Raw genomic sequence first — 25617 nt, forward strand, 5'->3', positions numbered from 1 at the left:
AAAAAAAAAAAACTAAACATGGCTGCATATGTCTGTAACCCGAGCTTTGTGGTACAGAGGCAGGTGGATCCTTACGTCCATATTTGTAACTTTAATTTTTTAAAGCTTACTTTTAATGGTGATTCTTAAATGCTTTAACTTCTCTTCCTGCCCACCAGAGGTGGTGGAAAAGAAAGGTTACAGGAAAAGTAGGTCTGTTTAGAAATTGTTCTTTGAAGCAGATTCCATCTACATTATCAGGAAATCAGCAGTTCAGTTCACAGGTCCAAAGCAGCAGCTCGATCCACTCACAAACACTTCACCGATACACCAGCAGTCCAGTTCAGTAGTGTCGGGATAGCAAACGCGAATCAGCAGCCGTGGAACAACCTAGCAGGAACAGCTAGGCCTCTACTGAATTGGCACAAGTTGGCAGGAGCAATTATACCACCAGGGCCAACAGGAACACCAGGAGAAGTTCTCAGCTGTGCCTCTCTCAGCAAAATGAAGATCAGCGAAGACTGGAGACCAACAAGCCTTGCTGAGCAAAGCTCAATAAGCAAGCCTAGCTCAGCTTTAGTCACTGTTCGTTGAGTTCTGTTTATAGTCCCTCCAAGCCTCACTTGTCCTCCACGGGTCTTACCTCAGCACATGCATCCAATTAGCCCGAGTCTTCAGAGTCCCGACAAATGCAGCTCAACTATGCAATGTAAGATGTACCAATATATGCATGTGGTTATCAAAGAATCCTTCATCACATGCTCTTTCACGTTTGCTTTAGCAGAACGTCCTTTCACCTGTGTCTGCTTCAGCGAAACATTCCTTCACGTGTTTGCCCTAGCAAAACACCATCCAACTGACTTTCCAAAGAACCCTTAAGTTTCCACTTCAGTATTGTTCAGTATGTATATATGCATGCATGCATGCATTGTGTATGCACACGTAAGAAGCACAAGTGTGCCATACCACATGTGTGAAAGTCAGAGGACAACTTGTGGGAATCTCTTTTTCCCTTCTACCATATGGTCCCAGGATCAAACTCAGGTTGTAAGACTTTGTGGCAATCACCTTTACCCGCTGAGCCATCTCTGTGGCCCTCCTGCTGTTTTTATTATGACAACTGTACACTAAGTTCAATCCGCGAAGAGATCAAGAAACATGACTCTCCCAACATTTTCTTTTCTACAATACCTCCACTATTCTGGGTCCTTTGTGGCCATATAAATTTTAATAGTAGTGATAGAACCTAGTGGGGAAACCCCGACTCAATTCCCAATCCGGCGTGCACCCAAAGAATCACGAAAAGGCCTTGATGTAATTACATGAGGTAGTTTAATGACGGAGCTCTGGACCGACATGCATCCCACACAAGAGATAACAGATGTCGGCCACGAGGCTCGGAAGCTAGGGGTTTTTATGGGGTAAAGGGCTTAGGGGTGTGGAATTCAGCATAGCGACACACTATTGGCTTATTCAAACATCAGCAGAAAAATTACATGTACGTGCAGGGTGTCAGAGTTCTGTGAGTTGTTGACTCAGTTCAGATAGCCCTGTTATGTCCTCACATTCCTCTTTATCTTAATGGTCAAGATGTTCCCAGGAATGTTTTAACTTCGGGGCATACCCAGGTTTGTTTTTCTTTGTTCTCAGCCCCAGGCAGCCTCTAGGTTCACAAACAACCAGCAATTTCTGAGTACTTTATATGACTTACAGGTCTTGAAATTTCATCTTTCTTTCAGTAGTTTGTTGACTGTCACTTCTACAAAGAAGACACAATGATGCCAGCAGCTTTAATTCTTTTTTTTAAGATTTGTTTATTATTATATGTAAGTACACGGAAGCTGTCTTCAGACACACCAGAAGAGGGCGTCAGATCTCATTACAGATGGTTGTGAGCCACCATGTGGTTGCTGGGATTTGAACTCAGGACCTTCGGAAGAGCAGTCAGTACTCTTCACCACTGAGCCATCTCTTTAGCCCCAGCAGCTTTAATTCTGTGTCACTAGGAACCACTGTCATCTTCACCCCGATCCCTGAGCACCGGATGTCATCCATCTGTCTTGGTGTTTCATGTTTTCCAACCATGTTTTATGTTTTGGTTTGGTTTTTTGAGACAGGGTTTCCCTGTGTAGCCCTGGCTGTCCTGGAACTCACTCTGTAGACCAAGCTGGCCTCAAATTCAGAGATCTGCCTGTCTACCAAATGCTGAGATTAAAGGTGTTTGCCCCCAAACTAATGAACATCAAGAGAGACCAACAGGGCTGGAGAGATGGCTCAGTGGTTAAGAGCACTGACTGCTCTTCTGAAGGTCCTGAGTTCAAATCCCAGAAACCACATGGTGGCTTACAGCCATCCATAATGAAATCTGATGCCCTCTTCTGGTGTGTTTTAAGACAGCTACAGTGTACTTAGATATAATAATAAATAAATGTTTTAAAAAAAAGAGAGAGAGACCAACAGAATGTCTGGGACTTGTTTTTATTTTATATGTCTGCCTAAATGTGCATATATACACTGTTGCATGCAGTGCCCTAGGGAGCTAGAAGAGGGCACTACTAGAACCTTTATATGGGTGCCATTGGCCATTGATCTGGGTCCTCTGCAAGAGCTGCAAATGTTCTTAACCACTAAGTCATCTCTCCCACTTCATCACATTCTTTAAAGTATTACTTTGTGTCTCCAGCCATACCACCTAGAGCTCACCCAGTCTCACTTGATCTGGGAAGTTAAGCAGGGTCAGGCATGGTTAGTTCTTGATTGGGAGGACTGCCAGGGACTATCAGGTGCTATAGGCTTTTACAAAAGGAACTATTTCATGTGTGCGTGAGGGGAGGAGAAGACATCATGGGTGCACTGCCGGGCAAGGGTGGGAGTCAGAGGACACCCTGAGGGAAGGAGTTTCCCTCTCCCATGTGTGTCCCGGGGATTGAACTCCGGTCATGAGGCTTGGTGGGAAGTGCCTTTACCTGGCAAGTCATCTCACTGATCTAAAAGAAAGTCTTCAATACTTATTCAGGACAGCTTTTTCAGGCGTCGGGCAGAAATCCACCCCACGGTAGAGTAGACAAACAAGAAAAACTATTGTATGTAATAGAGACTGGCTGCTTCAGGTTGAGGCAGATGGCTCGCGCTCCCTCTCCCCCCCCCCTTCCTCTCCCCCTTCCCTCCTTCTCCCTTTCCCTTCCCGCCTCCCTGGGTGCCACCCACATCCATGATGGGTCCTTCCTCACTTGGGAGACTCCCCCACAGACACACCTGGATCTATGTTTCCTAGGTGATTTCTGAATCTAACCATCACACCCTCTATCTTGCCTGCAGCCTCCGTAGCTCCCTAACCCCACCCCCTCTCCTCACCTTATTTTTCTACTAAAGCACCTTCCCAGGTGGCACAGCCATCCCTGAGTGTGACCAAGGGATGGAGTACAGTGATTGGCTACGCCTGAGCCACATGCTCCTCCCACTTACTCCAGGGGAAGGAGGCGGTCCTACCTGAGTTGGATGGATGTAAGAGGAGACCAGTCAGTCTCCTTAGAAAACAGCAGCCTTTCTGTTATTGGGAAATGAGGGAACTGACACTAGCATAAACAGCTGCCTGGATCCCCTCCCGTGCATGTGAAGTCTTTGTGTCCCAGCCCTGGTGCATCACTGGACCTCTGTGGGCCTCAGTTTCCCTGTTGGTAGATGTTGGCCCCTGACCTTCTTGGCTCTATCTGGGGCCTGTGAGTCAGAGCCCAAACTGTGGGTCACAGAGCCGTTGCCACGAAGCCACTCTGACCTACCTCTCCCCCTCTGTCTCCTCACAGAGCACCTGAAGAAGCCGCTGGAGGACTACATGGCCCTTTTCCCCAGCGTAAGGATTCTCCGGACCAAGAAACGGGAAGGCCTGATAAGGACCCGAATGCTGGGGGCATCAGCCGCCACCGGAGATGTCATCACGTTCTTAGATTCACACTGTGAAGCCAACGTCAACTGGCTCCCCCCTTTGCTTGGTAAAGAGTAGGGTAACCTGGAGTGGGTGGGTGGCCTTCCACTCCAAGGTGACACTAAGACCTACTGCTTGCCTGGCAGCACCCCGCAGAGTTCCAGGTTCCAGATGGGGCTCTGAAGTTCAGGTCTGTCCCCTTGCTTCATAGAGTAGGAAAAGTGTCATGCTTCAGTGACCAGACATACAACTTCTCAGGTTGCCTTAAGTCTGTTGGAGAGCAAACCAAAGCTTTCTACCATTGAGAGTCCACTTATGGCACCTGGGGACATAGCTCAGTTGGTAGAGCGCTTGCCTAGCATGCATGAGTCTCTGCGTTCTATCCCCTGGGGGTTGTACTTCATAAATCAGGAATGATCACACACACCCCAGCACTGGGGAGGTGGGAGCAGAGGGGTCAGAAGTTCAAAGTCATCTTTAGCTAAGCCACACTGGGATTCATGATATCCTGTCTTAAACAAAATAACCAAATCGCGATGGCGTCAAGGGAGGTATCTTTATACTAAATGAAAATAGTACTGCTTAGCCCCAATGGTGTGAGCCAGGCGGGTTACAGGGAAGATCACCAGCCCTCACGAGGGGGGTGCACCATATTGAACTGGTCTTTTTTGTACCAAAAGAAACTGCAGTGGAGATGCTCAGTGGCTTGCTTGTCCCCTCAGGCCATTGGTTGTCAAAGTCACCATACGTCAAGCACCAGAGTCTGTTGTTTCCCACAACTCCACACAGCTTCCAAGGTTCCTTTCCTTTCAGATGCCCAGGAGGGAGCCAGAAACCTTCCACTGAAGCCTGTGGGTAGGACGTGGGCATGAGGGACTTGGAGTGGAAGAAAACCAGGTCAGGACATGAGGAGTTCCACCCAGAGCTGGGCAGTAAGCAGATGGCTCTAGGCAGACAGCTAAGCTGGGTGTTCTGTCAGGACTGGGAGGCATGGCAGGGCAGGGCTGGGGCATGCTGTGAGGTTACCACCCTCAAGAGAAAAGTGAACTCCATCCCAGAAGTCAGGGGTCAGACGTGCATGACAGTTGAACAAACAGCATGATCGCCACGATGGCCCAGTCAGACCTTCCGCCCCAGACATGCAGATTATGGAGCCTCGCTCCCAAGTGTGTCGTGGTCCAGCAACCGCGGCAGCCAATGCCACCGTGCAGATGAGAACCAAAAGCCAGCGACACACAGACCCACAGGGTAACCCAGCCGGGTTTTCTTCCTGACCACATCACTAAGAACGTACTTCTTACAATCATGCCCAGGGATCTCACTGGGCTGAAAAGAAGACCAGAATTTCTAGTAAACTGTATTTAGTTAAACCAAGCAGTGGCTTGCATCTACCTCTCATTACCAGAGGAGAGAGAGAGAACATAAAGCCGCCTCCGCCTCAGCCTCAGCAGCCAGCACATTTACTGCCCAAGAGGAGCAGTCGTGTGGAGGGTCCTTTCGTGAGAATGAGGTGGTGGACCACTGAGTTTAACTCTGTTTCTATGGAAATGTGGGAGGGCTATTTTCATCCTCCAAAAGGAGAGCATCTCTCCTCCCTCTTTTTCTTCTCCCCCTCTAGTAAAAACACAAGAACTTCCACCGAGATCCCAGCATGGCTTTTGTCTGTGAATCCATTAACACCTCCAGGCGTGGCTGACTCTGCCCTCATTAATGTTTAGACATTATGGAGCCTGAGGATTCTGCCTGGGGAGAAAGCTACTCTGAGTCCTTTCCTTTTTCTTCACTATTGTCAAAGTCCTCCAGGCTTTGAGAGTCCCTCTGGGGTCAGACCACATCTATACTTGGGTTTGACTTACACAGTCTTGCAGGCAGTCTTACCTGCATTTTTTGTGTGATGAAGAGGACACAAGTACTCACAATGGCTGCTTTGAGTGTCTTGTAGTCGTGCTCAAAGAAAATGGGGAATACTGGCATCTCGGTCTTCAGAGACCCACAAGGAGAGCAAAACTCTGAGGCATCAGCCAGCCATGTCCAAAGCTGCATGAAGGGGTAGCATTGGGTTGTGAACAGTTCCCAAACAGGTACAGTGACACAGGCCAGTGTCATTGAGCACAGTGACACAGGCCACTGCCATTTAGCAGGGCCAGCTGTCAGCCATCACTGGCACCGATTAGCTGTGGGAGTGAAACGACCACAGAAGTCTTGAAGAATCAGGATAGGAACCTCTCTCTAGATCTTTCCCTCCAGGTCCTTAGTAATCAGGAAGATGCTCCCACACAAGGGAATCTGTCCACAGGCAAATAAATGGAAGCCATGCACGAGGAATCCTGACTCAGTGGGTGACGAGAACAGAACAGTAAAACTAATCCCAAGTGCATCCAACGCTTGTCACACGCTGCTGTCCATCTGGGGATACCTGGTGCAAGGGCATTTCTGTAACTCTGTGTGTATGTATGCATCTGTGCGTGTGCGTATGTGTGTTATAGCTAGTGCATGCTAAACAAATGCTCTACCTCTATAGCCTCTGCAACTATTTAACCCATGTGTCACAGTTAGAAATGCAGTGGCCATCTCAATCCAGTACACAGCTGTGTGCACACAGTAGGACTAAGCCATGCTTCCTGACATTTTGCTTGTAACAGGATCTGCTGTCTCGTGAGTTGGGGTTAATGGTCACTGTTCTCCAGACTTGCATTCATGCATGTATATATACACACACACACACACACATATACACACATTTCTCCACTCACCTACCCACCTGGAAGTCATGCCTTCGGATTAAAAAGGCAGGCACAAATGCTGTTTTGTGAAGAATTCTGTATGGCTTGATGAAATGTGGGCCCGGCCCTTCTCTGGCCCTCCAGCCCGCATTGCACATCTTGAACACGATCCTCGATCCTTGACCCTGAGCCATAGGCTCCCCAGCACAGCCCATCTGCCCCTCGGGACAGATCATTGACCTCACAGTGACCTTCCTGAAGCGCTCAGAGCTCCCTGTGGGAACAACATGGGGGGCTCAGACCAGCACTGGGATCCTTGTAGATTGGGCACAGTGACTCCCAGGCTTAAAAGAGACCACGACATGAACTGGGTGGAGGCCCCATTTACTGTCTTGAATCACTCAGCCTATAGCATTCCATGCTCTGCCTGCTTACCTTCCAGCTTGGGAACTCAGGACTGACTGCCGAGGCATGCCTGCTCCCTCTTGCACAGTTTGGGCTGTTTAAAAACTCAAGCTGAATTCTCTTACTGATGATCACAACTCTGGGTGCCATGAGCAGTGGGGGACAGACAGACAGTAGGGAACCACCTGGCTGCTTTTCATGAGTCATGATCAGGGCTTGGCCATCAGGGCCATGGCAAGGCCAGGATCCTCATAGAAGAAATCCATGTCTGTCTATGGTAGAGCCATACATTCATAGCCTGTGAGTTGACATTCTCAAATACAGTGTTATCTATGCCTTTTAACAACCTCAGAGACAGACCCTCCCACCCTACTTCACAGCAGAGACCCCGGGGCTTAGAGATATTGTCTAAGGAACTGCTTCCTACAGTGCTGGAGCTGGAAGGAAGCCATGGTCATCTTGGGGATTGTTCGGAGCAAGCTCCCGACAGAGCAGGAACAGCCCTTGGCTGCTCTCTCTACTAATGAGTGTCTCTCCACTGCCTCAGACCGCATTGCTCGGAACCGGAAGACCATCGTGTGCCCAATGATCGATGTCATCGACCACGATGACTTCCGGTATGAGACTCAGGCTGGGGACGCCATGCGTGGTGCCTTTGACTGGGAAATGTATTACAAACGGATCCCAATCCCTCCAGAGCTGCAGAAGGCTGACCCCAGTGACCCATTTGAGTAAGTACAACTGATCTGGACTCATATTGGTGGTAACCAGGGCCCCTACGTACACACTGGGAGTCTTCGCTTATCCTCTGTCCAGTACAGGGGTTCCAGGGTTCTGAGCCCACTCAGAACCCAGCACTAAGAATCTAACGGCTAGGGGCTGTTGAGATGGCTCAGTGGGTAAGAGCACCCGACTGCTCTTCCAAAGGTCAGGAGTTCAAATCCCAGCAACCACATGGTGGCTCACAACCATCCGTAACAAGATCTGACTCCCTCTTCTGGAGTGTCTGAAGACAGCTACAGTGTACTTACATATAATAAATAAATAAATCTTTAAAAAAAAAAAAAAAAAAGAATCTAACGGCTAAAAGTATCTAATTCTTTGACATCCCTTTCTTCATCCCAAATCTTGGACATCCCGCACATGCAGTGCCCCTTTGCTAAGCAGCCATGTTCCAAGTGCAGCAGCCGTCCTAGACCACCCAGGGTGAATGTCACCTCAGGTGACAACAGAAGTTGAGTGAGGAGTTCCCATCCCACTGACCTTTGCCTGTGGTATCAGCACAGTTCGTTCCTAGGAAGACAGGGTGTAGGGTCAGCACTTTGAACCTGTGGCTTAGAGATAGGGTCAAAAGCCAGCTGTAAGTGGCCAGTAGCTCTGAATCGTCCCACAAATTCCCTGGGAGTGAGCCCTGCCCCCCTTGAAGGCTGAGGTAAGGACACCTTAGTACTTGCAGGATAACCTGGGGTGTGTCACACCCTCAGTAATGTCCCACGGACACCCCACCCCCCGGCCTTATATGAAGGTCTCATCCACCCACCACAAGGAAGCTTAGGAGGCAATGGTTAGGTGCAGCCTGTCCCATCAGTCTCTCCCATGAGTCCTGGAGCCAAACAGGGGCAACGATGGCCACCTCCAAGCATTCTGGTTTGAAGGTTTAGATTTTCAACAGACCATCCATCCCAATAGATGTTCACATAGCAGACGTTAGGCAGCTTCCACTCGGTGCTGCCCTGTGTGAGGCACCACGGTCTCCTCTGGATCCCATCGTGCCAGACCCTGACGCTCCTATGCCCTGGCCACCCCTCTGTGCATCACCGTCAATGCCTTGCTGGTGCGGTTCCCACCTCCCCTGCGGCGTTTTCCCTCCAGAAACCTCTTAAAACCCTTTTTCCTCTGAGCAGCCTTCCTTATTCCTTAGCCACACCTCTTTTCTCACCTCAGGGCTGGAAACAGACGCGGCCTTTGCTTTCCTTAGTGCTCTTGTCTGTACTTCCCATAGGCCTTTACTGTTTATTCTCCATCTGTCACCTGGATCCCTCTGTGCCAAGGTGACTTTACCACACAGCTGTCCCCCTGAAGGACAATAGGTTGTCTTCTGACCCTTCCAGCACCTGCTTCATGAGTGGCATTCAGTGATGAGTGAATGAATGAATGAATGAATGAATGAATTTCATCCTTCATCCCAAAGTAATTGGAAGGATTGCGCTGGCGTCTATGGGACAGCACAGCCGAGCAAACATCTGCTGACTCAGCGAGAGAATCCATGCAGGATCCAGGTGCTTGGGTTCTGGCCCAGAGGCTGCTACCATAGAGGCCTGGTGGGGGCCCAGCAGAGCTGTGTTATTTTTTTATCTCTCTAGAAGGTTCTGCAGCACATACACACTGAAGACAACAGTTCAGACCCTGTAACTAAGGGGGACGCTAGAGACGTGTCCGTGATGCAGCTGTGAGGCCTGTGGGAGGAGTTGCTGTTGCAGCTCCCTTTGATGCTGCAGGTTTCACTTCACAAATACTCTCAGGTGTTAATCACATCAAGGGACTGGGGATCCACTAGGTTAAAATGCAGTGGCTTATGAGAGGAAGTGACAGGCAAGAAGGCCAGGTCCCTGCCCATGAGGCCTTGGAGTCCCCAGCAGATAAGCTCAGTTTCTGAGGACACCTTCAACTGGGAAGCAGGGCTTCTGACTACATGTCCTCACACCATGCCCTTTCTCCAACAGGTCTCCCGTGATGGCTGGAGGGTTGTTCGCTGTGGACCGGAAGTGGTTCTGGGAGTTGGGCGGCTACGACCCTGGCTTGGAGATCTGGGGAGGAGAGCAGTATGAAATCTCCTTCAAGGTGAGCCTCTTCTCCCATGTGCAGCTGCCAAGGCCTGTCTGCTTCTAGAGTTGAGAAGTTGGGAGCTGGCTAGCCACTCTCTGTGGTAGGGGTAGTGAGAGGGTAGAAGGGACCTTCATGCTGCCCAGTCTCTGCCATAGATATAACCTGTGTTCGCTTCCTCTCAGCACGGCAAGGCTGTGCCAGAGCCTCCCACCAGTATGCTGAAGGTGAAGACAGCCAAACCTGGGCCTCAGGCCATGTGACCTCACAGATGCCCAGCCTTGACTGCTTATTTCCCTTTTCAAGTCCTCCCTCTTGTGCGTGTCACAGCAGGAGCTGGCACGGACCCCAAGGTGGAAGCTCCCGTGGAGGGGTTGGAAAGATCTGAGTCCGGGTTCTGTCAGGTCCTGTCAGTCAGCAGCTTTGACTCTGAGCAGCTCTGATCACTTGCCCAAGCTTTGTCTCCTCAGCTGAATGGAGACTCGTACCCCCCTGCCCCACCCCCATCCCGCCGGACCCCCACCCTCTACACACATCCACAGCCCAGAATCCAGGAAGGTTGACTCAGTTGACTAGAAGGTGCTTAGCACAGAGCCTGGGCCCCAGCCATAGCTTAGTGGCCGACAGACATTGCTAAAGATGACATGAATCAATATTTACTCTCGCCTCTGAATGGGCCTGGAGTCACTGCCCCGACAGTAACTGTGGAGGAGTTACTACTTAAGCAACTAGTTTACCACTAGAAACATGAGTGTGCATTATGTATTCATGGGGTTCTGTTTGGGCCCCAGGAGAAGAAGGCTCAGCCCCTGTGAGGGAAAGAATAGCTTGTCCTATACTCTTGGGGTCCATGAGGACCAGTGTCAAGGGCAGGTGAGATGGCTTAGGGGTTAGGACACCCACGGTCTAGGCTGATGACCTGAGTTCCACCCCCAGAACCCACATAGTGAAAATGAAGAACCATTGCCCACAAGTCGTCTTCTATACATGCCATGGCACCTGTATGCACATATGTGCGCGTGCACACACATACGCACAGTAACAGAACCAGCGTTCGACATAAGCTGTCGCTGGCTGACAAGTTCCCAGCCTATGAGGGACAACCAGCACCATGACTGGGTTGAGCATCAACCTTCAACGCAGCTGTCTGATGTCAAACACCTTGAGGAAAGACCTCAGGGCCCATGTCAGGACCAGGCAGCCCATGTCAGGTCCTAGCGCCACCACTGCCAGCAGCAGCTGGGTGGCCTTGGACCAGGATGTTTCTTCTCAGAGCCTTAACTTTCAGCTTCCATAAAGTGAGGTTGGTGGTTGGTGTGGCTCTCAAAGTTGTTGAGAATTAAGAGTCCTAGAAAACATTATCGTTATCAGGTTATCAGGATGTCGGCATATTATCTACAGGACCAGCTGTATAGTTCAGACCTTGGGACTACAAACAAGCTCTCTAGAATTCTGTGCAAACACTTCTCCGGTGTGATAGAGGGTAGTCTGTGTCTCCATGAACCTCCAAGTCTTTGATGCTTTCCCCTTTGAGAGAGGACAGCCTCCCAAATACAACTAATGTTGGTATCAAGGGATAATGCCCAGAGTACTCAACAAAAGATTCGGCATCAGTCAACTGGGACAGACTGACGCTCTGTAACTGCACAGCAACAACCCTGATAGGGTAACCAGGATACCACAGCAGCCCTTCACACGAGTCAGACCTGTGAGGGTCATGCTCATGTTACACCCACTTCAAACTACACGGTCTGCAGTGACAGGGACAGGGCCTGACCCCAAGCTTGCCAGCTCCAAAATCGACATACTATAGCCTGTTGAGTGGCTGTGCATCCTGAGGCTGCTCTCTATGTAGACTGAGAAGCGACAATGTCTGCCATGGATGCAGGTTTTGTGAGCCATAGCACGGAGGTCTTGTCTATTGGCTCAGTCTCCCCAGCCTGTGTCATCTAGCTTGGCAAAAGCTGCCTTCCATCAGTGTAGTGAAGCTGCCAATCTGTCCACCGGACACCTCTTGACGAATTGTTCCAGGTTTGTCCCCAGCAGACCCCTCTGCATAGCGAAGCATTGCTAGGTACTCCACTGCAGTAGATCTAGGATCTGTCTGTGGCTCGCTCATGGCTACATCCCCAGCACCTGAAGGATTGCCTGGCAAGGACGGTGCTGCATGAAATTTATAGCTGGACATGGGTGGCCCGGGCCAGCTGTGTGGTTGCCAGAGCTGCTTCCCCGCCCCGCTGTAACTTGTTCTCCAGAGCTGTAGAAGAGGAGGAGACCAGCAGACAGGGCATCTTTCACCAAGGGATCTCTGAGCCTACGGGGATTTAATGTTATTCCATACATTTCAAAAACGCATCTAATGTCCCTCATCAGACAGTCAGGACAGAATAAATGATGGGGGTTTTGTTTTTTGTTTCAGTCCTCTGGTTCAGTTTATTTACAAAAGACTTGCTAATGAAGCCACACTGGAGAATGAGGAAGGAAGCTGGCTCGAATTCCATCTGATCCAATTATGCTGGGCACTCTCTGGGGATAATGAGCTGGAATAATGAGGGGGCCTGGTCTCAGGGAGGGAGACATTCATTCTCTCTCTCTCTCTCTCTTTCTCTTTCTCTCTCTCTCTCTCTCCTGGACAGTGACAGCCTGTCTGTCCTGCCTATGTTCCAGGCCCCAGGCAGGCCTGTCCAGCTGCCATGCTGTCTCTTTGAACACAGGTTCTGTCTCAGCCAGGGCTCAATCTCTCCCAAGGGCCTCTCTCTCTTTGCCGAGACCCCATTCATTCTTCATGGTGACAGAAATGACAATGGCCTGAGAGACGCAAGTGCACCTCCAGAAATTATGACGGATCTGTCGTTGCCACCGGGCCCCACAGATTAATAATCCTGCTCTGATGCCATGCCATGCCTGTTTCTCCTGATGGGAGAAGAGTAAAACTCACTCCAGGGCTAAAGATGTAGCTCGGCAGTAGAGGGCTTGCCCAGCAACCGTGAGTCACTGCCACACAGTTAATATGTTTATTACACCTGCACCACCATTGATGCGTTGCTTGGGTATGATGGCATACACTTGTTATCCCAGCACTCAGGCCGAGGCAGGAAGGAGCTGGTGAGTCCAAGGCTGATCTGCGATATGCAGTTCCTGTGTGGGAGGGAGGGAGGGATGGACGGATGGATGGACGGATGGATGAAAAGAAACAAGTAAGGGGCCGGAGATGTAGCTCACTTGGTAGAGCAGTTGCGTGTGAGCTCTGAGTTTGAGCCCCAGCATAAACTAACTGGACGGTGCGTGCCTGTGATCCTAAGCACCAGATGGCAGAAGAATCAGGAGTTCAAGGTTAGCCTGGGCTGCATGAGACTTTGCCTCAAAATAAGTCAGGAAAGTTGCAGTCTGAAAATGTCTGGAAGTCACCGATCTCCTCTTCCTCCTGCGGAGGTCTTTGTGTCAGAGTCTCCTGCTTGGGAGCTTGGCCTCTCAGTTCTAAAGGCAGGTTAAAACTGGGCTCTGTAGCTCAGCCCACCACACCCCACCCCATCCTGCTTCTCTTCTCTCTGTGCCCCACCCCCACCCCCTGCTTCCTCTCTGACCCCATCATTCCCAGTACTCTTATACCAGTAGTAACCCAGACCAAAACCAACATAGTGTATGTAAAGGCCAGGCCTGAAGGACTGACTGGCAGTTCCCCAGGTCAGAACCCAAACCCCCAGCCAGGTCCAGTCACTCAGCCTGCTGTGGGTCACTCTGCAGGGCTGGCTCCTGCAGCTCACCAGCAGCCTATGGGAACCTGTGGGAAGCTCCTCGAGGGTTCGTGACCTGACGGCTGCCCGTCTGCCCCAGGGCTAGCTGCAGTCCTGGCCCTCCTGGAGCCAGCAGGGTGGTGTGCTGAGGAGAAACTTATCTGCAGTGGGCCTCAGTTTCCCTGTGTGGAGCTTCATTGGCTGTAAAGGAAGCAAGGCCTGAAGGTGCAGCGTAACTAAGGGCAAAGCAAGGTCACCCTGGTTGGGGCTTGGCCCTACCATGACTGCCAGTGTCCAGTGCAGCAACTCAGAATGCCAACCTGAGTCTCTGGCTTTCTGTCCCTGAAAGGGACAACCCCAGTTTTGGGACCCTACTCCTGAGGTTGAGAGATGTTTGTCAGAAGACATTGGTGATGGAGACCATGATAGTGAGGCTGTCTGCTTTACTTCATCCAAGGCAAAATTAAAGGCAGGCTGCATCCAGAGAAGGATGTGCTGGGCCCTTCTGTTTCAGACAATGACTGCTCGCTCTCCTGGCTAAGAGGAGCATGAGACCCTTTCTCAAAACCAAGAGAAAGACCTAAGACCTCAGCCCTCAAGGCTAGGGAGTAAAACTGGCTAGCCTGGTCACTGGGCCCAGGAAGAGTGAGTGGGACTGTTCTCCACACAGAGAAAGTGCTGACAGGCACAGACACCTGGGAGGATCTCAGCCAAGATGCATCTGTGCACATAATTATGTTTCGTTTAAGAGGAAAGCAGTGAAGGGAAGTGCAAGACCTGCTGAGAGCCAAGAAGTCCCTTGGGGGTGTCAGGGCAGGGCCTGCAGGAAGGCAGGGAGCTGGCAGAGCTCAGGGTACAAGGAGTTCTTCAGACTGAGGGAAGAGCCATGGAGAGACAAGGATAAGAGGTGGGAGTCGAGAGGAGGAAGACAGCCAGCCATGGGGACCCCTCTCACACTGATGACCTTATGCGAGATGCATCTTGGGTAGTCCAAGTGGACTCAGTAGTCAACAGCAGGTTTAGCCCGGAAGGTTTAGCAGGTTTATTCCCATTCTGAGTCAGCCCCCCCCACCCCCCGTACCTCCACCCAGGGCAGGAATCCATGGAGAGCATCCAGCCAGGGCCTCTGTGAGTTCAGGACATCCTGGGCTCTGGGAACACCTTGGCTGCCTCAAACCTTGCAGCAGAGCAAGGTCACCCTAGTTGCGTCAGGCTGGTGGTCAGGCTGGTGTGGCCAGGGATAAAGGAGCTAGAGGTCCTGGCAAAAAAAGAAAAAGAAGGCTTTGGATCTCATTTGTCCATTGCACAGTGGAAGGACAGCAGAGCTGGGTCAGCTTTAGCTAGTGCACATGTCACAGAAGATGGTCAAAACCAGGATACGCAAGTTGTCTCCACCAGCTTGGCACCACCTCTCAGAAAGGCAGAGGGTGGCCTGGCATGGAGTAGGCATACCTGCCTGGCAAAGCATGCTTACCCATCAAGCCCTGGCAACGGGAGAGTGGCGGTGATGGGAGGCTGGCAGCTGATCAATATCTCCTGCTTTAAAAATAAAGTTCTTGGCTTGGCCTTGACATTAATCTAGTGTCCAGATCTTGGCTTGGCCTTGACATTAATCTAGCATCCAGAGCCCATTATCTTGAGACCAGTGTTCTGTTCCATTGACCAGCCGGGGTTTTCCTCTCCCCACCATCAGAATAGGACTGCGCTGCCCAGACAGCACCCCTGCATTCTGAGACAACTCCCACCCTGGGAAATGGCACAAAGGACATCCTGCATCTATCCTAGCAGGAGATAGGAAGACCCTCTCACCCTTTGAGAGCCCTGAATGGATTAGGATGTGAAGCCCAGCCCCCAGTGGGCCCCCAGCAAGGGTGCTGTACAGAACTGGAGTCATCCTGTGCTAGTCTCTCAATCCACAGGAGACAGAATGTGAAAACACGGTGAATGGCGTCCCAGAAACAGCTGGGACCCTCCATGCCCAAAGCCACTGTGGCCTCCATTCTGGACTGTAGTATATGCCCAGGACCACACCCACCACATCCTATGAGCAGAGCCAACTTTGTAAAGTTGAATGGAATGAAGACATCCTGTCTAGTCATGCCCCCGACGAGAGCCCCCGCCTTCCCTTCCCTCACAGCCCACTGGGCGCCAGGCCTCCGACGTCCGTGACCCAGCGTCTGTGCCTGCCCCTGTGCACACTTGGCCATTCTCTGCACCTTGCAGTATTTTTCTGCACCATTCTGAGTTCAGAACCTGTGAAGCCCATGCAGGCTGCATGCTGGCATCTGAGAGCACGGGGACATTAGGTCACCTTTGTCCTCTCTTCTCGCCTTACAGGTGTGGATGTGTGGGGGCCGAATGGAGGACATCCCCTGCTCCAGAGTGGGCCACATCTACAGGAAGTATGTGCCCTACAAGGTCCCTGCTGGAGTCAGCCTGGCCCGGGTAAGTTGGTGGCTTTCCAGGTGATTGGGGACAGCCTGTGGCAGCATGGAGGCCTCCTGGGTCCCCAGGCTGAGTGGTTGATAGACAATTTCCAAATGAAATCCAACCAGAAGGAACTTAGGTGAAGCCCTGCCTGGCCACGTGGAGACTGTCTGACGGCGTCCTCTGAGGCTGGGTTTGGAGCTTTGACAAATTAAACTCAATCCTTTCTGATACTTTCAGCACCAAAAAAAGACAGGAAACTGATGTGTTGGGTGGAGTGAACTGGTCATTTCACAGGAGGGTTACTTGTGGTGGAGCTAGTGGAGGTACAAAGCTTGACCGGGGTAATTTAAAGAAACATGACAGGCAGGCATAGTGGTAGTCTTTTATGTTGATAACCTTGTGGAGCAGGAGGGGGGGATAAATAAATAAACAGTTATCTTCTTCACCCTCCCCCAAAACATGTAAAACTGTGATTGACCTGAAAACCATATCAGGGGTTAAAGTTGGCTGCTGACTCCAAGGGATAATCATTAGCAAGATTTGGGAGTATGGGGTTTGTTTACTGGGGAAATAAAATTTATTGGAAATAAATAAATAAAGGGAACCTCAAAACTAAGGGACGCTTCTGAAAAGACACTGTGATGTTTGAGATACTAGAGAGGCCAGAGTGCAGCCACACACCCCAAAAATAACCTTGGGGGACCCTCTGGCCCGAGTTCCCAGCTGTTCCCCCTCAGAGAGCCATTCATTTTCTCAACATCAAATACTGCTGAGCCGGAACTTGGCCTAGAAGGCAGGGCAGCAGAGCCCTCTAGTGGTGAATGTCTCTAATGACAGCCTCCAGGCCCGCTGCTCTGTGGACAGCCCCTTAACAGGGGTGCTGGGCTCCAGATAAGACCCACTGGGAGGTGGACATCTTCCCAGATGCCGTTGGCCCTCCCTGAGGAATTCCAAACAGGAAAACAACAAGTCTCTTCATAAGCTAGAGAATGCTACTCTTAGAGACTACCAGGAGCATGGGGACAATGACCCCTAAGCAGGGCCCCACTCCCCAACTGCATCCTTTCCCAAGCCAGAGAAGACTGCAGAGCCACCACACAAGCCTGCCTTCCAGCATGCGCCCTGCAGAGTAGGGACACAGTGAACTCGGTTCCTTCTGCCTGGGTTCTAGCCTCTGCTTCCTGGATGGAAATGAAATGCATCAAATAACTCAAACTCCAGCTCAGCCCAGTTCAAGGCTGACAAGCGCCTGAATCTGTTGCCATGACGCCCACACAGGTGTTGGTGGCTGCGTCCCTGTTAGCAGCTGGGGCTGGATAGGGTGCCTCCGTGTCTCAGCTGAATCCCGTTCAGGTATTCAACATCTTTGGCCATCTGTCTGTCCTCAGTCAGATGCTGTGTTTGATGTGAGCTAGCCCCCCGTGGTACATCCCACCTCTTCCCTGTAAAGCCAGCCATTGCCTGTATGGCTGTACACAAGGTGCTTGTGCCCACCATGGCTACAGCTCACTGCCACCCTTTCTTTAATTGCGGGTCACGTGCAACATGTTTGCTCTCCCCAGCATTCTGGAATCGGAGACAAAGGGAGCAGGGAGTTCAAAACCAGCTCAAGCTCCACAATTGAGACCCTGTCTCGGAAGACAGATATAAGTCGGCTTACTGTTTTGGCAACGAAGTTCACAGGCTTCTAGAACACTTGCCTCCTAAATGACAAGTAGGGCCCTGAGAGAGCCAGCATGCTCTCTTTGAGTGGCACATCTGCCTCTAGAATAAACAGTGCAGTCTTTTACTGCACAAGTCACTGTCACTGAAAGGCAGTCCTGCAGCAGGCGGAGGGGCCAGGCCTTGACAGTGGAGGAGATTCCCTGTGTTCTAGATTGTTCCTGATGTGTAGGGCACTGAGGCCTCCCACTTCTACCAGGCCCAGCATTTGCGGTGTAGGCACCCAGTGAGAGGAACTCTCTTTCCAGTGGGATCAGTAGCAGCAAGGAAGCTTGGCTGTCTCTGGGGATCTACCACAGGATTCTTTGCCATGCATGGTCTCCCTGGTGTCACCGTGCCTCCCTAAGCTCCAGAGAAGGTGACTTTCTGCTTGGCTCAAGAGCCAAGAACAGTTTTCACAGTTTTAAGCAACTGGAGGGGAATCTGTGACAACTTGAAAATCAAATGGCGGTTGACATCATAAAGTTTTATTGGCGCCTGGCCCTGCTCCCTCATTTACATAGGGCCCTGTCTGTTTTACAGCCCCGTGCCTTGAGACCATCTGGTCTCCAGAACGCAGATCCCCACCAGAAAACACTAAAACATTTGTCCAGCCACCCCACCCGGCCCCGCCATGCAGTCTGCTCCTAAAGCAAGCAGACCTTTACAGACAGGTGTGACTGATTACACTGCAGAGAGAAACCCAGCTTAGCCTCAAGATAGAAGTCAAGCCCACCCAATGATGCGGGTGTCCTGAGGGAGTGGGGAAGCAGGTCCTGGCCATTGGAGGAAGCCTGGGTTTGAAGGAAGAGGTTTCCAAGCAGGGGCTTTTGCTGGACCCCATAGACTTGTGCTCTTCGTTCTGAATGGAGTCTGCACAAGATCTCAACCCTCCTGTCTCCACATCACTTTGCCCAGGGCTACCTCCCTTCTAAGGCCACATCCAGTTGCCATTGATTGGTGTTTTATAGTTGGCTGTCCTGAGGCCTCATAGTAAAACTCTCAAACCTCTAAGGATCGTTAGAGATCCCACCTTCTAGTGGGATTGGACCTCTGAGTGCAAATTATTCTTGTCATGGAATCCCATCAGAACTGTTGTTAAAAATGACAGACACTGGGCTGGAGAGATGGCTCAGCGGTTAAGAGCCTTGACTGCTCCTCCAGAGGTCCTGAGTTCAACTCCCAGCAACCACATGGTGGCTCACAACCATCTGTAATGGGATCCGATGCCCTCTTCTGGTGTGTCTGAAGACAGCTATAGTGTATTCATATACATAAAATAAATAATAATTCATTTTTTAAAATGTCCCACTCAAATTGGCTTTGAAGAGCAGGAGAGCTGGCTTAAGAGTGTTCAGTGTACAGGTATTGGGTTCTGAGTTTGGATCCCAGCACCCACATAAAAAGGCACCACAGACACCTGTAACCACCGCCGATCCAGGGAAAGACACGGGATAACTGGGATTTGCTGGTTGCTATCCTAGCTCTAGGCTCAGGGAAAAACCCTGTCTCAAAAAATAAGGTGCAGGGCTGACAAGATGGCTCTGGGCTAGCCTGTGCTCCTCAGCAAGCTTGACCCTTGCACCCATCTCTCATTCCAGAACCTGAAGCGAGTGGCAGAGGTATGGATGGATGAATACGCAGAATACATCTACCAGCGCAGACCGGAGTACCGCCACCTCTCAGCTGGAGATGTCGTGGCCCAGAAAAAGCTCCGAGTCTCCCTCAACTGTAAGAGCTTCAAGTGGTTTATGACCAAAATTGCCTGGGACCTGCCCAAGTTCTACCCACCCGTGGAACCCCCGGCTGCGGCATGGGGGGAGGTGAGTGTGAATGGAGGGGCTGGACCCTCACTGCAGGAACGTGCCCAGGAATGCCTAAATGTCACAGTCCTTTCTTCCCCTTCTCTCTTGGATCCTGTCCTGGTGGCGTTGATTTTTGTGCCATTGTGCTACTAAATGTTCTGAGTGGCTACACTGGGTCAGCATCCATTTTTTTCCTTTTGACTATGAGACACTGCTGGATTTGGTTTGGTGTCTAATGTCCTTTGGCTTGTGATGCCGGGGACAGGAACGCGGGACCTTTCATGTTCTAAGCCATGCTCTTGGGTGAGCCATGCACACAGCCTATGGTGCCCATTGGAAATGCAGACTAAGAGCACACAGAACAGGTTCAGGACAACTGAGTAAGTGCCCCCATATCTACCTCACCCTCCTGCGGGCTTTAGGAATTCTCACCAGAACCTCGGAAGCCTGCTGTTGCTACCTGGCTTCTGGGTGATGTGTACGTCCTAAGCAAATGTGCAGCTTAGAACTCCAACCCAACCCCCGGCCTTCATGGCTGATGTGTGGGCCAGGGCTATTTTTGTTCTTTGGAGTGGGTTGGGGAGAACCCCCACTTTCTTGTGCCATTCTCTTACCAGAAAGGATAATTCTACATGGACAGCAAAGATCTTGCATCCCTTTTGAATACTGTCCCTGGACAGACCTGTCCCCTTCAAGCCCTTGGAATTGGGGTCAAAATGGATCCTGGATCTGTTGGATAGAATGCTCTCAGTGTGAGGCCAGAGAAGGACCTTGCCCTACAGGGTTCTCCTTTCTCCCGGAGGACCTCCCAGCAGCCTGGGGCAAGCTCCTCACGGGCAGTTCGAAGTTCAGCCTGGCTTGGGTTTCTGCCGTAGTCTCCCCTGCATCCAGCAGGACCCAGTGGACACCTCGAGGAGTCTCAGTGGCTGGTCCCTTTCCTCCCTCAGATTCGCAATATGGGCACAGGACTGTGCACAGACACGAAGCTTGGCACACTGGGCTCCCCACTGAGGCTCGAGACCTGCATCCGGGGCCGAGGCGAGGCTGCTTGGAACAGTATGCAGGTAAGGGCCACTTAAAGGGGCTCTCCGTCCCAGGTCAGTTGTCAGCCAGGAGATGAGTCTCGGAACTCCCAGAGCACCAGGGAAAGGGGGATGGTATTCCTGCACATGACACCACCTGGACGGATACACTCCCGCCCTCATGCCTATGACCAATAGACAACTTTGGCTCATTTCACTAATAAGGGGTGTGTGTGTGTGTGTGTGTGTGTGTGTGTGTGTGTATGTATACGCGAGTGTGCGCATATATCTGCTCTGGTTTCTGTTATTAAGCTCAGTGCCATGTACTGAGTACTTTATAAAGAATGAAAGTTTATACTTGAAGTTCTCATGGTTCTGCAGATAAAAGAGTGTGACTACTGGCCAGGTCTGTCAGGGATCTTTCTGTGGAATAATGACTCATAGAGGGCACCACCTCAGAACGCAGGCAGCATGTGCTGCCTGCCCCGCGTCTGTCTTACTCTGCTTATAAAATCCTCAGGCTGGCCGGTGAGATGACCCAGCCAGTAAAGGTACTTGCTGCCTTACAGGGCTAAAAAAAACAAAAGAGAGAGATCAATCCCCAGAACTCAGGGCAGCAGGTGAGAACCAGATCCCCAAAGTTGCCCCTGACCAACACATTCATGCTGTGGCACATGATGAAACACACACATACACACACACACACACACACACACAGAGAGAGAGAGGGAGAGAGAGAATACTTTTTTAAAAATAAATAAATAAATAGTAAAAATATTTTTTGTAACCAAGGTCTCACTATGTAGCCCTGGCTATCATGGAACTTGCTACATAGACCAGGTTGGCCTTGAACTCACAACGATCCTCTTACCTTGGCCTCCTGGATCCTAGAAATAAAGACATGCACCACACCCAGCCTATACAAATAAATTTCAACAACAACAACAACAAAAAACCACTGGGAAAACAAAGGCTGGGGATGAAGCCCTACTGGGGTGATTGCCTAACGTGCAAAACCCTGGATTGAAATCCTCATCACCACACACGTAACTAGTCATGGCGGCACACACACCTGTAATTAACCCCAGCACTCTGGAGACTGAGGCAGGAGATGGGAGGTCAAGGCCAGCCCGTGCTATGTGAGCGGCTCTCTCTTTTGGTGTGTCAAAGAATGTGTAGTGTTCATCAGACACAGGGAGTCTTGAACACCACACACTGCAAATCCAACTGATGGAAACCAGTCTAACAGCCATCTCAAGTGATGATGATAATGATGATGATGATGGTGATGATGGTGATGATGATGATGATGAGTATGGAGGGCGGGGACCTTGTCAGTGTTTGCTACCTGTCTAGCAATGTCCCTCCCTGTGTGTGCAGGTCTTTACCTTCACCTGGCGGGAGGACATCCGGCCTGGAGACCCTCAGCACACCAAGAAGTTTTGCTTCGACGCTGTCTCCCACACCAGCCCAGTCACCCTCTACGACTGCCACAGCATGAAGGGCAACCAGCTGTGGAAATACCGCAAGGTGTGGGGGTGTGGTGTGGCATGGGGGACCCCTGAGCACCTCCTTGCTAGGCTGTCGGTCTGAAGGGTTGCGGTGCCTCCTGCTTCTCCCTGCAGATCCTGCCCACTCATCCTGCTCTGCCAGTGATCTGGCCCCGAGAGACAGGACAGGAACCCAGATTCATGCATTTTAAAAAGGAAGCCATGCTGGGGTGTGGTGGTGTCCATCTTAACTGCCAGCACTAGGAAGGAAGAGACAGGCAGCTCTCGGTGAGATGGAGGCCAGCCTGGTTTACATAAAGCTCTAGGTCATTCCTAGTTGCATAGCAAGACTCTGAAACAAAAGGAGAGAAAGAAAAAAGAAAGGGAGAGAGAGAAAGGAAGGAAGGGGGAAAGGAGGAAGCGTGCTCTCAGCCATTCCATACAGCAGGGACGCAGTGGTACTCTGCTTAGAAGCAGGCCGTGCTGAAGGTCCCACTTAGAAGTGCATTCAAGCTGGGCAGTGGTGGCGCATGCCTTTAATCCCAGCACTTGTGAGGCAGAGGCAGGCGGATTTCTGAGTTTAAGGCCAGCCTGGTCTACAGAGTGAGCTCTGGGACATCCAGGGCTACACAGAGAAACCCTGTCTCGAAAACAAACAAAAAAAGAAGGAGCATTCATCGTGAGGTGACAGGAGACGCTGGGCCTTGCTTCCTTTTTCCCCCACTGACAACCTTCCTGTTCTGTAGGACAAGACGCTGTACCACCCTGTGAGCGGCAGCTGCATGGACTGCAGCGAGAGTGACCACAGGGTCTTCATGAACACCTGCAACCCCTCCTCCCTCACCCAGCAGTGGCTCTTTGAACATACCAACTCGACGGTCTTAGAGAATTTCAACAAGAACTGAGTCCTTAGACCTTGACAAACCCCTCAGGTTACTGTGGAGCTCATAAACCTTCCTCCTGTGGGAGAAGAGGCATCGGTGGGCACCAAGGTGCTGGGTTCTTGAAGGACTGACATGGTGGGGCCTCGGGGAGAACAGACTGTACCAACAGTTCTCCAAGAAGGTGGAGCCTGCTAACATCATAGCAGAGCTCACCAGCCTGTCAGCATGTTCCCTAAGTGTTAGGAATCGCCTGGGCAGCCTTGAGCCATGAGGTTGCCCTTGCAGACAGGACAGTGCCCTAGAAAGGAAGGTGGTATCAACCTTGGGGCAGCTTAAGCCTGTGTGCTAGCTGCTGGCAAGGAAGTCTGCCTGTGCTTGGGGGAACTGCTAGGATTGCCCAGCTTCTGTGTTCGTCCAGGACAATGAGAGTCCGTTGGGACTTCCGAGTGCTCCATAGCTAGCACTGGCCAGCAACCAGGCAAGGGACCCCTTCCTCTGCAGCCAGATGTAAAGGATGTCTCCCCTGGCTCTCTGGGTATTTCAGATACCCGTTCTAGTTTCAGGGCTACCTGGGCACCAGGTCGTCAGGGCTAGTTCAGCCGGCTAAGTAAACCTCCAGTCCGAACAGCTCCCAGCCAACGCTTCCAAAGCCCTTTCTCCGTGCTTTTCCTTGGCGGCTCCCTGCCTTGGAGAGGAACCGGTGCTGTGAGGTATCACCTCCGGAGTCTCCTGGGGGGTGGCTTCCCCCAGATAATGACTGTTGTGGTTCCAACCTCACAGAACCCTGGAGTTTCTGGAAAGTGCTGTGGTTCTGTCAAAAGCATAGATGAGCCATGCGTGTGTGGTCATATAACGCAAGCGGCCAGGTGTCAGGCAACCCCTGACCCAAGCAGAGGCAGTAGGGCACCAGAAGCTTTGGTCCAATCCAATGCCGTCACAGCCACAGCCTTGTGAGGTGTGAGGACATCACCTTTAACCCCATGTCTCAAACAAGAACTCACCTCCAAGGAGCTGGTCACTTGCCAGTGAAGAAACTGAGACATGGTCCTGAGGCCAGAGCTCTGCCTTAGAGATGCTGGGAGCGGGGTCACGGGTCCCCAGGTTGGTCGGGTTGGTGCTGTAGAGCCACCTCCACGTAGCCCCTGTGCTGTCACAGCTCACTTGTGGATTTCTAGTGCCCTTTTCCATATGAGCACTCTGTCTGACAAGTGGCCGGCTGGGAAGGAGTCAAAAAGGGGAGTGGGTGGGTGTCCAGAATCCAGCAGGGATGCGTGTTGCAGCCAAGGGAAATTGAGTCCTCAGAGAGCAATGCGGCCTCGTTTCAATAAAAACCGTGCCTTTTACAAAGAGAAAATGCAGCCGAGCAGCTGATTCCCTAAACTTGAACCACTTACTAGTGCCTTGCTAGACAGACAGACAGGGGCCGGTGGAGGAGGGGTGCTTAAGCAGGTCCTATGAGCCCAATGAGTGTCTTTACGTCTAACTTCAAGCAGAAAGTGCTAGGTTCATAGCAGAACCTGAGACCCAGAGGCCCCCACAGCAGGGACAATGGCCTATTTGTGCGGCCCTCCCTGAGACAGGACAGCTCTAGAGAACCTGACAAGTCCAGAAATGCTCTGCCTGAACCTCACTATGGAGGCGAGCTGAGCCTGCTGGGTTTCCAGTGGATGCCAAGCGGGTAGTTAAGGCAGATGCTGCCACAAGCCATCCCTAGCCTCACTCGCTCGCTTGCTCGCCCGATTCATTCCATCCTCATCTGGTTCCGTCCCCTTCTCCAGCAGTCACTTCCTCTGAGCGCACCTCAGCATTTGTGACTGCTGAACTCTAACCTTAGAGCCTAAGACTTGAGGAGGTGTGTCACAGGAAGAACCAGGTTGGCTTGGTGGCTGGCTGCAGATACTTAATCCCCACCTTGTTTTGGCTTCAGGTGTGGAAATCCTTGTCCCGAAGAGTCAGGTTTCTATTCTGCAGAAGGGCCTGTGCCACAGCCCAAGCAACAAGCCGGGGCGGCTAGCCTCTTTTCCTCCAAAGCTTTATTCAGAGGCTAAGACTACAAAAACAAGATGTGGTTAGAAAGGCGGCCTCCCCTCCGCCCCGAAGATTCCAGAAACGTTTTGGAATGCAGTGTCCTTGCCATGAGGCCATTGTGTGGCAGGCAGGCTGCCTTACCCTGCCCTGCCAACTACAGCTTCTGGCTTTAAAAGCAGCCAGCAATGATAGATCTTGCGTTGCGGCAGTGAGCTGCTCTGATGGGCGGCCTAGTGGATTTCCAAAGTCAGCATCACGACTCCCCTTCAGTCCTTCCTGTCACGCTCCTCCCTGCGTGGACCCCTCGCTTCAGCAGTCCCGACTTCTCACAGAGGAGACTGTCTGCATCCAGTGCTCAGGGCAGCCTGTTTGTCTAAAGTCAGGCAGTGTGAAAGGAACAAAGAGTGCAATTCCACCCTGAATTCATCAGCACTTGCCGCTGAGGCTTTCTACGGCAAATCCTACTCATATTTTGGTTCAAGGTTTTGATGCTGAGCCAGGGCCCTGCTGCCACCATTAGGTGAGAGTGGTAGCTACATCCCAGGTTTCAAGATCTTATCGTGTTCCACTCAGCTCTGACAGGGAGTCCGGGGCTGCAGGCAGGGAAGCTGGGCACTGAGACAGGGTTCTGGGGGGGGGGGGGGGGGGGGATCCAGAAACAAGTTATACTA

The 25617-nt window shown here is 51.4% G+C and overlaps 1 protein-coding gene across 2 annotated transcripts in view; it reads left to right on the forward strand.

Annotated features, from left to right (window-relative positions):
- The window catches only part of Galnt10 (polypeptide N-acetylgalactosaminyltransferase 10), a 141889-nt gene extending 117617 nt beyond the window's left edge, over window positions 1-24272 (forward strand). For both annotated transcript variants that reach the window (XM_021177122.2, XM_029484011.1), the window contains 8 exons: window positions 3783-3968; window positions 7577-7760; window positions 9753-9870; window positions 15924-16031; window positions 19319-19540; window positions 20470-20586; window positions 21925-22074; window positions 22781-24272. In XM_021177122.2, coding sequence (XP_021032781.1) covers window positions 3783-3968; window positions 7577-7760; window positions 9753-9870; window positions 15924-16031; window positions 19319-19540; window positions 20470-20586; window positions 21925-22074; window positions 22781-22939 — 1244 coding nt within the window. In that variant the 3' untranslated portion in view covers window positions 22940-24272. The remainder of the gene's footprint in view (window positions 1-3782; window positions 3969-7576; window positions 7761-9752; window positions 9871-15923; window positions 16032-19318; window positions 19541-20469; window positions 20587-21924; window positions 22075-22780) is intronic.
- The last annotated feature ends 1345 nt before the right edge of the window (window positions 24273-25617 follow it).

Source organism: Mus caroli, chromosome 11 (genome assembly GCF_900094665.2).
Source record: "Mus caroli chromosome 11, CAROLI_EIJ_v1.1, whole genome shotgun sequence".
NCBI lineage: Eukaryota > Metazoa > Chordata > Mammalia > Rodentia > Muridae > Mus > Mus caroli.